Source organism: Gavialis gangeticus, unplaced genomic scaffold, assembly GCF_001723915.1.
Source record: "Gavialis gangeticus isolate Ggan-Ray unplaced genomic scaffold, GavGan_comp1, whole genome shotgun sequence".
Taxonomy (NCBI): Eukaryota; Metazoa; Chordata; order Crocodylia; family Gavialidae; genus Gavialis; species Gavialis gangeticus.
Window position 1 is genome coordinate 32,891,998 of NW_017729008.1, and position 14,230 is coordinate 32,906,227.

General features: G+C 44.2%; 1 protein-coding gene across 2 annotated transcripts in view; it reads left to right on the forward strand.

The window, feature by feature from the left end:
* Positions 1-14,230, forward strand: part of USP6NL (USP6 N-terminal like) — a 222,427-nt gene that overhangs the window by 116,659 nt on the left and 91,538 nt on the right. For both annotated transcript variants that reach the window (XM_019509570.1, XM_019509571.1), the window contains exon 3: positions 2,200-2,282. In XM_019509570.1, the coding sequence (XP_019365115.1) occupies positions 2,200-2,282 (83 nt within the window). The remainder of the gene's footprint in view (positions 1-2,199; positions 2,283-14,230) is intronic.

Consider the following 14,230-nt stretch of genomic DNA (forward strand, 5'->3'; position numbering starts at 1 on the left):
GGCCGTTGGCGCCCTTTTCCCCCCCCCCCCCCCCGGACAAATTGCCCATGGCCCTGTCCCACATTCAGCAGGGGCCCTGCACCCATGCGTTGCAACCCTGGGACCCAAGCCCCACACTGCCTGGTTAGGCAGAAGCCCCAGCCCAACTCCCTCTCTCCTTATGGAGGCCTCAGTGCCCCCTGCCACTTGTGTGGGAGCTGCTCTCCAAGCTGCCTGGCAGCCATTTACATGTACATGCATATGGCGCCCTGTGCCTGTCCTGCCCCTTCCCAGCCCCCTACATGCTGGAACATTGCCAGCCTCCAGAGAGCTCATTGCAAAACTGCAAAATCCATAGGTTTCTCTGCTAAAATGAGAAATCCGCGTTTTACTCTGGTAAGGAGGGAAATCTGTGTTTTGCTTTGTTTTTCTGTGAGACTGGGAAAGTGTGGATCCCTGATAATGAGTGATCTTTGTTACTTGGGGAGTATGATGGCCAGTGGAAGTAGTTCTGGCTGTCACCACCTTATGAACCCTTGGAGATTTACCACACTCAGATCCCAAATGACGTTTCCCCCCCCACCTTCAACAAAGGGGAGGGGAACCCCCTCTTCCTGGATTTGAGCATTGGCTTGGAATGGGTGGCTGTGGCTGCTCCAGTCCTAGTGCTGGAGCTGAAGCTGTGCCTGGAGGTGCTGTCTGCTCTGGCCTTTTGCATTACCTGCGGGTAGCATAGGGGAGATCACACCGTGCACAGTCCACGGGCAGGACAACAGAGGGGCATGCAGGGGAAGGAGTGTGGGGGAGACAGTGCAGCGGTAGGGGAAGGCCTCTGGTTCTGCCTCTAACCTGGGGCTGAGGCCAGGGTGGTACCTGGGGCTGGAGGCAGGGCCAGGGCCAGAGCTGCTGCCCAGGGTAAACAGTAGTGGGGGCGGGGGGAGCAAGTGGTGAAGGGAGACGAGGTGACGGAGGGGGGCAAGTGGCAAGGGGGAACAGGTGGGCAGGGGGCAGGCATCATGTGAGTACAATTGGCAAGGAGGACAGATGACAGGGTGCAGGTGTAAGGAGGGGGTCAAGTGACTGAGGGGCCAAGCAGGAAACAAGGGGCAGGGGTCTTTTTTCTATGCTGCAGTGGTGCAGGGGAACACATTTAAAATGACCCTCCAATAATTAGACTCTATACATGGAAAATTATGCAACTTATAAAAGTCCATGTATAGAATCTAATTATTGGGGAGGTTCTCTTCAATTCAAAGTAGTCTTGCATTCAGATTAATATGGTAGCTACAGCAGTGAATCCACTAATGTATTTGGGTCTCTGATGGGCAAGAATTTACATAAAGGAGACATCGATGGGGAGATTTTCCAATACAGTCTCAGCATGTATATTATTGAGTGTATGAGTATGAAGACTGTATTTACCCCAGTTGATGGCCCTGGTAGGCCCTCGCGGAGACATCTCTGCTGTTGTCACTGACGAGTGTGCAGTGTGTCTACCTGTGGAAACTTTGATTTCTTGGAAATCATCATCTCTGTCACTTGGGTTAACAGTCTAAGAGGAATTTTGGGGAATCCATGACTCCTCCCTCTCGCTCCTTTTCTATCTAGGAAGTGTCAACGTATGGCTGGATTTTCTCTATCACACACCTAGGACCCATTTTTTTTTCTTCCCATACTGATAGACCATTCACATTCTCCTTGCCTTGACTACTGTAGTTTCTCCTTCTTCAGCCTCTTTGACAAGTGTTGGTTCAATTTAATCTGAACAACATGCAGTTGCTGAAATATTCTTTGCTTGTTCATATGATCCTGTCAATCCCCATCCTCCGAATATTTTTACTGTCTCTCCCCTTTCTACCATATCAAGTTGAAGATGATGTCTCCTTCAGAACCTTTCAAAACTTTTTCCTTCACTGCTTCTTGGTTTTTGTCTAATCACAGTGCTCTTTAACTCAATCATTAGGCCATCAGTTAGTGACACAAATCACTATTAAAAAGGGGCAGTTTATAGTCCTCTACTATGGAAGTGCAGTTAGTAAAAATTGGTGGAGAGTGGTGTTGTCTCTTCCTTCTTAAGTCATATTGGGATTTCTGTATTTCTCTTCCAGAATGCTCCCATACAACATTTGCAGAGCTTAGGGCTTTTCTTTTGAGTCTTTACCATAGCTTACATTGTGGTGGTATGTAAACCTCCGTTAACTCCTTTCTTTTTTATTTCAGGGACGAGAGGGTGCACAGATTGAACCCTGGGAAGATGCTGACTACCGTCTTTACAAAGTGACAGATAGATTTGGTTTTCTACAGTAAGTTCCTAATTTGAAAAAGAAAGGTGATACAAAGATTGCCACTGGTTGCTTGTATCTCTCATTGCATGTCTGTCTGGTGATTGCATGCCTATCTGGTGAAAGTATCGATTGCTGCTATTAATAGAACTACTGCAAATTTCATTTTAAATGGTCTTGCCCTGGGCTTTTTATTCCTAGCTTTTTTAATTCCATGATTGAAATTGATCTATAATAAATAGGTAATAGAAAAGGCTTGAAGTATTTTGTTTAGGTGTGGCAATTTAAAGGAGATACTTCAGCTGCATTATAATTTATTTTGAATTGTATATAAAATAAGTAGTATAGATAAAATAAATGCTTAAAAGTTGCAAAGAGCAAATGTTTAAAGTCCCAGATAAAGAAGCTTCTTTTTATTTATTATCTTAATTTAAAAAAAATAGGAAATACCATGAAATTCTACATTTATAAAAGACAAAGATTTAGATCCTAAAAGACATGTCTGTGATTAACATTATGGTTTGAGTAGACCCATTTAAAATTATTGAGATGCTTCATATATAAAACTAAGCCCATGAATAAATCATTGGAGGGTTGAAGCCTAAAATTGCCTAAACAGTTAGGACAAGCTAGAATCTAGTATACATATACCGCCAGGTGCTTCTGTGTTTCAATATAGATTTGATCACAACTTGTTTGTCAAACAGTACATCATTAAATTCTGTCCATAATATGTGATATTGGAAGTAAAGACCACTAGAATAAAGGAGGTATGAAGGGAGGCAGCATTGAATTTATGTAGGTGATCTTAACTGAGCTGTTTTCCAGCTCTCTTTGGCAGTCATTCTTAATGACATCTGTTTATATAGTGAACCCTTTCTAATGATTTAATTGACTATTGGATCAAGCTATAAATAAGTTCTGAATATCTGTATGTGTCTTCAGCGGAGCTGGTTTTCTTCCTTAAGACATTCTAGATTGGTTTAATGATATGTTTTGAGGAGACTTACAGATACTGAATTAACATAGAATGATTTGCTGGGATTCGCTAACTTAACTCCATTCTGACTGACTGTTTGGTTTTATTAAATATTTGTCTATCAGAGTTCAGAGAAGCCTAGAAGTTGGGAAGTCCAGAATGATCTCTGACTGATGAAGAAATGACTTTTATGATGCCTAACAAAAATATGCTAATACTAATCTCTTTTTTAAACTTCTGCTAGCCTTTGTTGTGATTTTGCCATATGGTGCTAATTAGCTGTCAGATTTCATCTGTGGAATGGTTTCACTTCATTAGTGAGTGTATCAATTCTTGTGCATATGATTTGTAAACTGTATTGGAGTCTTCTGGGATGAAAGACTCTGTATCTTGTAGACTACGGTTTTTACTTTGCAGATATTTTGGATGAGAAGGAGGCAAATTAAATACTTGGCAGTACAGGGGGGAATTATTTCATGTTGTTCCCTAAGACCTGGTTCAGAGATCATAGAAGACACTGGAAAGGTTCTCATTGATTTTGGTGGGAGCTGGGTCAAGTCCTTAAAAGAGTTGCAAACAGATTCTGCACTTAGGTATTGCTTATTATATTTCTATTAGTTGATTTTTTTTTAATGCTTGCTATTTGAATTAACATCCTTCCTTGACTAACCTCTGAGAACTGATCACCCCCCTTTTTTTTATTATATCTTTTTTTCTCTTCTGTTACTCTGTGTTTGGGGAACTCAGCTTCTGTGAACTGTAGTGTTTAGTGCTGTAGAGTAGATCTGTGGTGTGGTCACAGAAATGGTTCTCAGCAGGGTAAATTAGCTTGTGCCGAGTTCTGTAGTGATGCAGCTAAACTGCCAAGAACACTGGTACCCAATATAAGTAGGTTAAAGCTACCGCTGATATCTCTCTACAGTGCATTCACTGCTTTGATGCTGAAGTGTAGAAATGCCCTTCCTTAATCACAGTATCATGTTTCCTTTCCACTGTTGATGTTTACTACTGGAACTTGATACTGTATAACATGGGTTGCCAACCTGTGGCACATGGCATGAATGGCATGGGCAGCCTCTGTGTGGAACATGACAGGTGTGGGAGGAGATAAGCAGCACAACAGCTGATGGGGCAGGAAGCAGGAGATTGGGTAGGCAGAGCAGAATGGGGAGCAGAAAACAGCAGCAGAGCAGAGGGAGGTGATTGGAGTGGTACTTGGAGAGGGTGCAGGGCTAATGTGTGGCATGACTGCCAAAAAAGGTTGGCCCCCATTGCTGTATAGGCAGCTCAATAGGATGCAAAGTAAATGATTTATAACATGCTGCATAAATTACCCAAGTATTTGCAGCTCCTCACTCTATCTATCCACTAGTGCACTGAGCTGCATTTTATTGTGAGTGGAGTTCATAGATATTTATTTATTTACCCTCACCTGTGGGTATCATCAGGGCAGTTTCATGATTCTTGACTCTTAATTAGTTCCAGATCATTTCTTTTACTTTATTCTTAGCTGTGCAGTACTTCTTAATAGTAGAAATTTACTTAGAGCAGGAATATCACATTCCTCTTTTAGAAAAGTCGGTTTAGGCTGCACTGTGCATTCTTGAATTATGGTGAGGACATGATCTGTTATGTGGCTGTCTGACTGTGTTATGAACTCATGATTTCAACAGATGATATTCCCAGTCTCAAATCTTATTTGACTGGAATGTAGGCAGCTTGTAGGGCATGCTCAAAGCATTTCTGTGTCTGAGACTTGCAGGACTGCTACTTGGAGCTCGGTGCATGACATTATTGGTTAGGACCATGTTGGTGATTTTCAGAGTGCTATTATACCCCGGGGTGCCTTGAGATCCTTTCAAGGATGACATGGGGTGCCACACAGTGTTAGCAGTGTAAAGTTTACCAACATGATCTGTAAGATAATCCAGAAGTTTCAAACAGAGATGCATGGCTGTGATCTGTTTGAGTTCTTTGCAACAGAAAAACTTCTCTGTTGTTTTTCTTTAGGTAAAAAAGAGGGAAACTGAGAGCGAGGACTTTGCAAGGGGTGCCTTGAGTCTATTCAGGGCTGCTTCGAGTCTACAAAGGTTGAGAACCACAGCTGTATGTGCTCTATATCTGTTTTGATTCCAGTGAGATCCAGGATGTTCCTACAGTTAATTTAGTACAGTGGCCACCAACCAGTGGATCTTGATCCACTGATAGATCTCGGAGCCTCTTGCAATAGATCTTGGAGCGTCTTGAAGTCGATCCGAGGCTGGGGTGGGGGACTGAGTGCCTGCATGCATGCATGGGTGCACCCCAGTCCTCCATGTCAGTCCATGGCAGAGGGAAGTGGGAGTGGGGGCTAGATCGAGGTCCCTATGGTGAAGGGCAATAAGTTGCAGGAGCAGGGGTAAGCTGAGTGGGGCTCCAGCTGGATGAGACTTACCTGATGGGGAGGTGCACCCCTAAATAATTTTTTCTCCCTCTGCTTCAATCTGCCTCCCTCCTCTTTCCTCTCCACAGACATACCTGCTGGGTGGGGTGTGGTGGCTGTGCATGGTAGATCTTGGGTTGCTTTTAAATGCCAAAAGTGATTTCCTACTTAAAAAGGTTGGAGACCACTGATTTAGTATGACTTCGGTGCCATCTCCTGCCCTCTTGGGAGATTAACACTAGCATGGCCTGCATGGATGGAAACTCCAAAAAGAATGAAGTTACTCACTTCACAGTATATGATCTCTCCTTTTAGTTCCCATGGCCATCCTCATCTTCCTCCTCCCCTCATTTACTTGCTGTTGTGGAGCCATACAAACTGTGATTCTGGATGGTGAAGGAGCTGGGCTCTTCTTCGGGGACGAGGGATTGGGGTGGGGATATGTGGAACAAAGACGGACACTGCTGGTCACAGATTCTAACTCTGGTGCTGGATTGCACAAATGGGAGAGTCGCGAGGACAGAACAGCTCAGAAAACCCTGTTTTCTGTAAGGAAAGCAGTGACTTTCTTCCTTTGCCTTTATTATAGCATTACAGTATGGACAAATTTACATTTGGAGTGTTTTCAGTAGGGGAGGGGGAGTTGTTGATCTGGACCTTGCAGCAGCTGTTGCATTGTAATGGTTACATGTGCACAAGTGGGGAACAAAAACAAGAGTAGCCAAACTGCTCCGGCTTTAACTTCATCCTGCAGTTGTGCTTCAAGCTGGAGCAGTTGTGCCACATTCGCATCACTCCCAGCTTGTGCACATTTAACCATTACTACAGAACAGCTGCTGTGCTACTGAACAGCAGCTTCCCCTCTGCTGTTGAAACCCCTCCAAGTATACATTTGTCCAGTGCCCTAAATTAAGTTTAGTATATGGCTATATAAATGTTCCCAGCCTTTTCATTGTTGGCCTTGGCTCTGTGGAGCTTATCTTGTGGACACTTCACCCATTTGCAGTTGCCTAATAGTTCTTCAGCAATTACTTAAGGGATAAGTCAGTTTAGGAAAGGGTTTGATTGAGCCTTCTTGGCCGACCTCCCACTCATGCCATTAGAGCCAGGACTCCATGCTTAATATTTTAGCCGATTTGTTAATGCATTTTAGCAGCAGGAAGTAAGGAGAGCTAGAATCATGTCATCAGCCCACAAGCAATTGCTCTGAAGGTCACCAGTGATCCTTGGAAAATTTTTAGACTCTGATGATTTTGCATCCTACCATTCCTGTAGTAGCTAGAAGAATGTTTGAATTTTTTTAAAGACTTACCTATTAAGTGGGCAAATTGTAAGCTGTTTAAAACTGGCTATATTCCTTTACTGTTTGGCTTCAGACTTTTAATGCTTCGTGGAGTGGGGGCTTGTGTTTAAGGAGCCAGTGTTTTTATAAATAAACTAATACTTTACGCAGGTGTTAGCTTGAACACCTTTTGAGCACTTTTTAAAAGAGTTTCATTTGTGAATTGGAACACGTTTTCTCTTTTGTTACCTAAATGGAGCTTTGTTTGCCAGTTATTGTTAAAAACTACAGTAAAGGAGTGTTAGTCTGGAGTATCTAAGCATTTAGCTATTCAAGAAATGCTCAAATTAAAGATGAGTAGTCCACTACCACCTTATGGTACTCAAATAATGATGTATTACCTATTTCCCAGCCTCTTCTACATGCATAACGACTTTTGTAAAAGTCTTTTCCACTTGCGTGCTTACGTCCTTGCATGTTCCTGTGCAAATCCCAGCCTACATGTCCTATGTTTCCATGTGTTTTCCATTTATTTGTAAACTTGCACATGCTCCAGGAACATAGAGCAGATACAGAAGCAGCAGCCCTGCTTGGCCCTGAAGGTCAGTGGCATAGGATTACAGAAGGTAGCATCTCCATTTCATAATCTTCAGGCTATTCAGAGAGCTAGAGAGAATCAAAGACTAATATAAACACAGCAGAGTAAGCAGCTTCCTTGGGTGGTATGGAGATACAGCCCCTGGCCCTTTGTAGGGAAGTCAGAACAGCACAAAGGGACTCTTCCTTGGTCAGTGCAGCGGTTCAGCATGCTGTGGTAACACAGAGGCAAGAGACTGTGCTCCTCCATGTTACACTCCCGAGATCACTGAAGGACTTGCTCATTAGCCAACATCACTCAACAGAATGCCAATATGTTGATTCATAGTAGAAGTGATATCTTTTATTAGACTAACAAGATTTTTGCAAAAATATTTTTGACACATGGAAGATAATGAATTTTAGCCGATTTAAAAAAAAAAAAAATGAAATCTTCATAATTTCCCAAGCATGAAGCAATTTTGACCACCTGTAACCTGAGATACTGCCCCTGCCTTTGCTTAAGATCATTTGTATCGCCACAGAGCCTCGCAAGAGAGCCGAGAGACACCTACCAGCTAAGAACGGTCTGCCCAGAGGAGTCAGTATTTCATCTGTTGACTCCTCTGTGAAATCCTGTGAAATATGAACTTTCATTTCTACCCAGGAGACTTTTACAATTTTTTTTCCGATGCCTGATGAAGGGCATTTGTGCCAGAAAGCGTGCAATTAAAGAATGTTTTTTGCAAATATCTTGGTTTAATAAAAGATATTGCCTCTGCTATGAGTCCTGATTGCTTTTTCCTCTAGACCAGGAGTTCCCAAAGTTCTTATGCTATGGCCCAGCAAACCACAGCCCAGCAGTCACAGCTGACTGTGGCTGGAATTTCTGGCCAGAAGACAGGTAGGGATACCCCCACCCCTGGGCGGGAGTGTGGGCCAAGCCCTGTGCTGCTGCGGACCCTGCAGAAGGAGCCGTGGCCTCTCTGCCCGGCTCTGGGGGGCCGTGGTTTGCTGGTCCACGGCCACTTCCAGTCTGGCTGCCGACTGGCAGCTGGCCTGGGGGTTGAGACCTCCTGCTCTAGACCAATATGGCTACAAATTGGATACCTGACAATATATTGATTGGCACTTACAATTTTAATAACTCATCAGGTATACGACGAGTAAGTGACAGCTATCACAAATTCTTCACCTGTTTCCTTTTTAACCAGCTGTTGAGAGAATATGTACATTAATAATTGTTCTGCAGGCTTGTGTATATTTGTCTCATCTCTCTCAATGTCATTTATTTATTTATTTATTTATTTATATTTGATGTGAATGTGTTTAGCTCTGTCACCTATCATAATGTATAATAATTTCCTCTGTGAGAGAGAACCTCTTGAAGGCCATTCCTATACATTCCTCTTCAAATAAAAAATCAATTGTTTGTAATTCTGAGATGGATGTATTGGAAAGGGCTGTGCTGTACTGTGAACTCCCCCACCTTACTATTAGCCAAAAAAAAAAAAATATACATATATTACTATATATATATCTGTATATATAGTGTATATATATGACAACTTGCAGAGCGCATTATGTCAGTGTAGTTTTTAAAAAGCAAGTTAAGAAATGACTGTACTGCATGTAATAAGAAATAACTACAAAATGATCTACTATAATCTGTCTCTTAAATTATTTTTTCTCCTTCCATGACCCACTTGGTGAAACCATTGTTCTATAGTCCTCTTTATAAATAACATAGGAATATACATTGTAAAGAGCATAGACATCTGTGTGTGTTAAGGAGAAGGCACACTTTAAGCAGTGTATATGATTAAAGAAATATGCACTAGACCATTTCAGGGGTTTTAACACAGCTGTATTTTTTCCACCCATGCCCTATGAATGTTTTTCAGACAATATTGACAAGTGTTCTGTGGTTTAAGTTGAGTGATTTGGTCTAAACCTGTCTTTGATTACTTTGTCTCTGAGGGGAGTCTGAATGTGTATGAATGCACTGATAGGAGCATTGAAATTGTGGGACCAGAATGTGGGAGTTGAGCATTTTTAGGACTTGATTCTGCACCATGTCTATTCTCCAGTTTTAAAAAATAGAACTGTATGGTCAAATACCTGCCCAGTGCTGTTGGAATATAGAAATGTGGCTTCTTTGCGGTTCTGAGGTCCTTAAAAAGAAGAAGAAAGGGCCAGGTCATCAAGTAGTGGAAATCATTGCATCTCTAATTATTTTAGTGGAGCTGCATCAATTTACATCAGCTGAGAAGTGTGGCTGGTAGTTTTATTCTTTATATCCTAAGACTGTTAAAATACTAAACATGGTTTCAGAATAGTTTGCTAATGCTCAAGATTATTGCATTGCCTGGGGCACATACCAGGCAGCAGAGATCAGTACTCTTCCCCTTGCTGAGGAATGGATACTTACCTGTTCTTTTTCTATCACATTGTATTCTTTAAATGTATTGAATTTTTATTAGCTGTGTAATGCATTTTTGCAGCATGGGGCAAAAATGAAAATAATGAAGCAAATAAATGGATTTCAATCAAGAGCTGTTAGATACTCCATTACATGTCATAAAATGAAGGCATTGATTTTTTTTTTCCTCCCTGATATAGCTTTAGCAGGGAGCACTTTGATAGGTATAAACTTGTGGGGTTTTTTTCTATTGGGATTTTGTGTTTTATGTGCACATGTGGCTTTTGGGGTTCATCCCTCTTTTTCATTTCAGTATATTTGTTGGACAGTTGTCCTGAGTCTCTCAAACAAAGAGTTCTTCTAACACAGGGGTGGGCAAAATATGACCTGCGGACTGAATTTGGCCTGCCAGGCAATTCTATCTGGTCCGCAGGGCCCCTAAAAAATTTAGAAAATTAATATTTATCTGCCCCTGTCAAAGATGACAGGAGCCAGGGGCAGTAGGACCCAAGGGAAGCCCCAGCAGGCTCCTGCAACAGGAAGGCCTACCCAGCCCCGTGCTTCCCAGCCAGAAGCCCCTGGCCTGGGACCATGGGGCTGTTTGTGGCTTCACCAGTGCGGGAAAAGTCAAGTAAGAAGTGGGGGGAGAACTGCGGGAATTGCCCCAGTCCTTGGGGCTGGGCTGGCTCCTGCTGAGCCCCACAGTTTGGCCATGCAGCCGGGATCTGGCGGCCAGGCAGGAAAGTAGGCAGGGTGGGGAGGGAGTGGAAGTGAGTGGGAGCATGGGGCCTGCACCAATGTCATGGGGCTGGTGCTGGCAGGGCAGTAGGGATGTGGGGTGTGAGCTGGCAGGCATCTGTGGAGCCGGGCTGGGCTGCACCTGCAGGGAGAGGGGACAGCTGACCTGGCTTCATAGATCCCCATCTGAATGGGAGCCCACGCTGTGCTGATGGGCAATCCTGGAGCCATCGCAGGGCCCAGGCTAGCAGTGGTGGCAGGTTTTGAGCTGGTGCTCAGGGTGGGGAAAAGCCCCCCACCCCTGTGGTGGCCAGCACCCTGTGCTGTAGCTACTTGAAGCTGCCTGCTCTCCATTGCCTCTGCTGCCCTGTGGGGTGGCGGTGATGCAGTAGAGAGGCAGGACAGCCCTGTGACAGGGCACCGGCCACAGGGAGGGGGAGCAGCTGCTTTTCTCTGCACTGAGCACCAGCTTGTAACCTGTGGGCGAGTGCAGAGCGTGTGGCGTTGGGGCTGCGCACTGCTCCCCGCCTGTACTGTGGAGCAGGGGCACTGGGGGCATGTGGGTGCCAGCGGCAGCTGGGTGGGAGCGCGGGTCCTGCGCCGGTGTTCTGGTGTCGGCGCGAGTGGGGCCCAGAGCAGGGGCTCTGTGGAGCCGGGGTCAGCTCCCCCCTCTCGCTGCTGGTGTAGCTCAGCACAGCTCCACAGACCCCTTGCAGCCCGTGCTCCACACTCCTGCCTCCCGGCTATGGGCCCTGCTGGCGCTGGCCTTGGGACACTGGTGCAGGCCCTGCGCTCCCACTTGCTTCAACTCCCCCCGGCCTCCTTTCCCCACTTTCCTGCCCAGCCACTCTGCACTACATGGCTCCCATACCCACACACACATCCCCACAAACCCCCATATGCAATCACTTCTGTACACACACCACAAACGTCCACAAATCAGGACAAAAATATATTTTAAAATTAAATTTAAATATATTATTATGGGTGTTTGCTTCTTAGTATGTAATCTGTTCCCCCCCCCCCCAAAATGGCAAACCTCCTTCCCCAAAGGAATACTTCCAAGGGGAAGGACTTCCAGTGGCAAAGGTCAGAGGTTAGGGGCAGGACTTCCGGTCCCAAGATGGTGACCAGGCGGTGGGGCACCTGTCAATGGGCAGGGCTACCCATGCGGCCCTTGAGGGCTTGCCAAAATTTGGTAAGCGGCCCTCCACCCGAAATAATGGCCCACCGCTTTCTAACACCATTGCTGCTTTGTTTTATGCATCTCATGACATCTTTACATAATCCATTAAAGCATCTGATGTCCAGAAGCAGATACATGACTGGGTTTTGCAAACCCTTATTCATGCAAGAAGTGTCATTTTTTATAACAGGATTGTGAACATGTCCATCCAGGTAAATGTTCCCCCAGGCCAGAGACTAAAGGAATGTTTACCAACCTTTTGATACCTGGAACATAGGATTTTCCAGATTAAAATAGTTAGCACGCTACGTTCTCACATCTGAAAAGGAGTCATAGAGTCATAGAGAAGTAGGGCTGGAAGGGGCCTCCAGAGGTTATCTAGTCCAACCCCCTGCATAAGGCAGAATCATCCCTATCCAAATCATCCTAAACTACCATATTTACTCAAATAAAAAATGACGTGTTTTTGTCCAATTAGCGTGGGGAACAAAGCCCCTTGTCTTTCATTTGCATTCAAGGAAACCTCATTAAATACATAGACTATCATTAAACTGCTGCTAAAAGCAGCATGTTCTTAGTAATGGAAAGCAGCTATGAAATTGGTACAATGCAGTCAACACTGAGTATGACTATCAAATACATGCCCTATATTGAGCAAACATGTTAATGGGAACCTCTTATTTTTCTTTTGTGTGGCCTTAAAAAAAAAAAAAAAAAAAAAAGGAAAGGCAGTTGCTTCCCCAAGAGGGGGAGAGCATTGGGCCATGAGGTACTGCAATAGCAGGTCAGCACTTGGAAAGGCCAGAGTAAGTCCAACACCCTCCCTTGGTGCCAGAAATGCTACCCCAAAAATAGGTGTATCCCAAGAACTGGGAACCTACCCCAAGAATAGGTGTATTGTAGCCTATCTGAGAAAGACATATGGTAGTGGCCGTTATGTTCAGTCCCCCTCAGCGCTGACTCTTGTATTGTCCCTGCTATGGCAGTGGAAGAGGGACCTCACCCTGCTGTTTCCATAGTCTGCCCCTTCCTGGTCATCCTCGCTGTGAAGGAGTGGAGGGGACAAGCTGGGCTGGAAAATGCAGCTGCGGCGCTTGCAGCAGAGTGTACTGCTGGGAGCATGTGGGGCTAGCCAAGGGGCTGCTTGGTGGTGGGGAAGGCGGTAGTCCCCAGTGGTGCAACCACAGGCACTGCTGGAGTAGCTGGGCAGGTGCACGGTGCTGTACCGGGGAGAAGAACACTTACCTCTTCATGCAGGAGGATCTGCCGGCACACTTGTGTGTGCTCCGGGCCACCCTTTGGGAATCACTGGGTTACAGGATTGGTCTCTGACTGCTCTCAGAAACCAAATGTGTTCGTGCGGTACAGGGAGGCATGTGCCAGTTGTGGATAGTGTAACTTGGAGGAGAGCAAGGCTGCTGCAGTTGTTGTATCAAGAAAAGATATGATAAAAGTGGAAGAATTTTAATTTCAACTTCATTGATCTTGGAAGCAGATGTAAATAAATCTGGATGCCAGAGCTGTAATAGCTTGAACACTAAGATTGTTATGGAAAGTAGAAAAGCAATACTTCATGGTGACATATAACCAATGTCATTCAATTTCTAGGCCAACTTAGGCACTAATGGACTCATTAAGTGGCACAAAGATGTGCAGAAAGATCTATACCTTTTTTTTGCCTTAACACAGATGGATTATGAATTCAGATTTTATTAAAATAGTGGTATTTCTAGCTGTCCTCCAAGCTGGCTGTTATTCCTTTTGGTTTCTCAGCCGTCTGTAAGGCAGGGTCAGGCCCGTCTGTCAGGATAGTGACTTGACTCCTCCCTCCCTGGGGAAACCATAGTGGTGTCTGTCTCCTGCAGCTGCCAAAGGCAAGACCTTAAAAAAGTGCAACTCTAACCTTGGAGATTGTGTCTCTCTTTCTTTTATTTTTATTATCTTTTGTATTAAATCCATTGATATGCCATTTTATTTTTCTCCTGGAGTGTTTTTTCCTCCTGAGATTAGAACTTTCACTATAAACCCTTAACACAACCTCATGTACGGCACACCACAAATTCTGCTTTAAAGTGTGATGCATTTCTCAAGACAGACTCTACTCTAGAATTATGCATTGCTAATCAGCACCAGCGAAATTGTTGGGAAGTGCTGTTAAAAAGCAAATTCGGCTCCAATTAACTTTTTGACCTTTTTAACCTACCATGCATGCGCTTAGGATATTTTTTTTAAAAATGAGAAATGCTGGAAGGATTTCTATTTTTTTTTCAGTTTAATAATTGAAATGCAAAAAACATTTCAAGATTCATTTTATTAGCATTTGAGAAGATCCATTTTTTCTTTCAAAGCACTCTGTGATTTTTT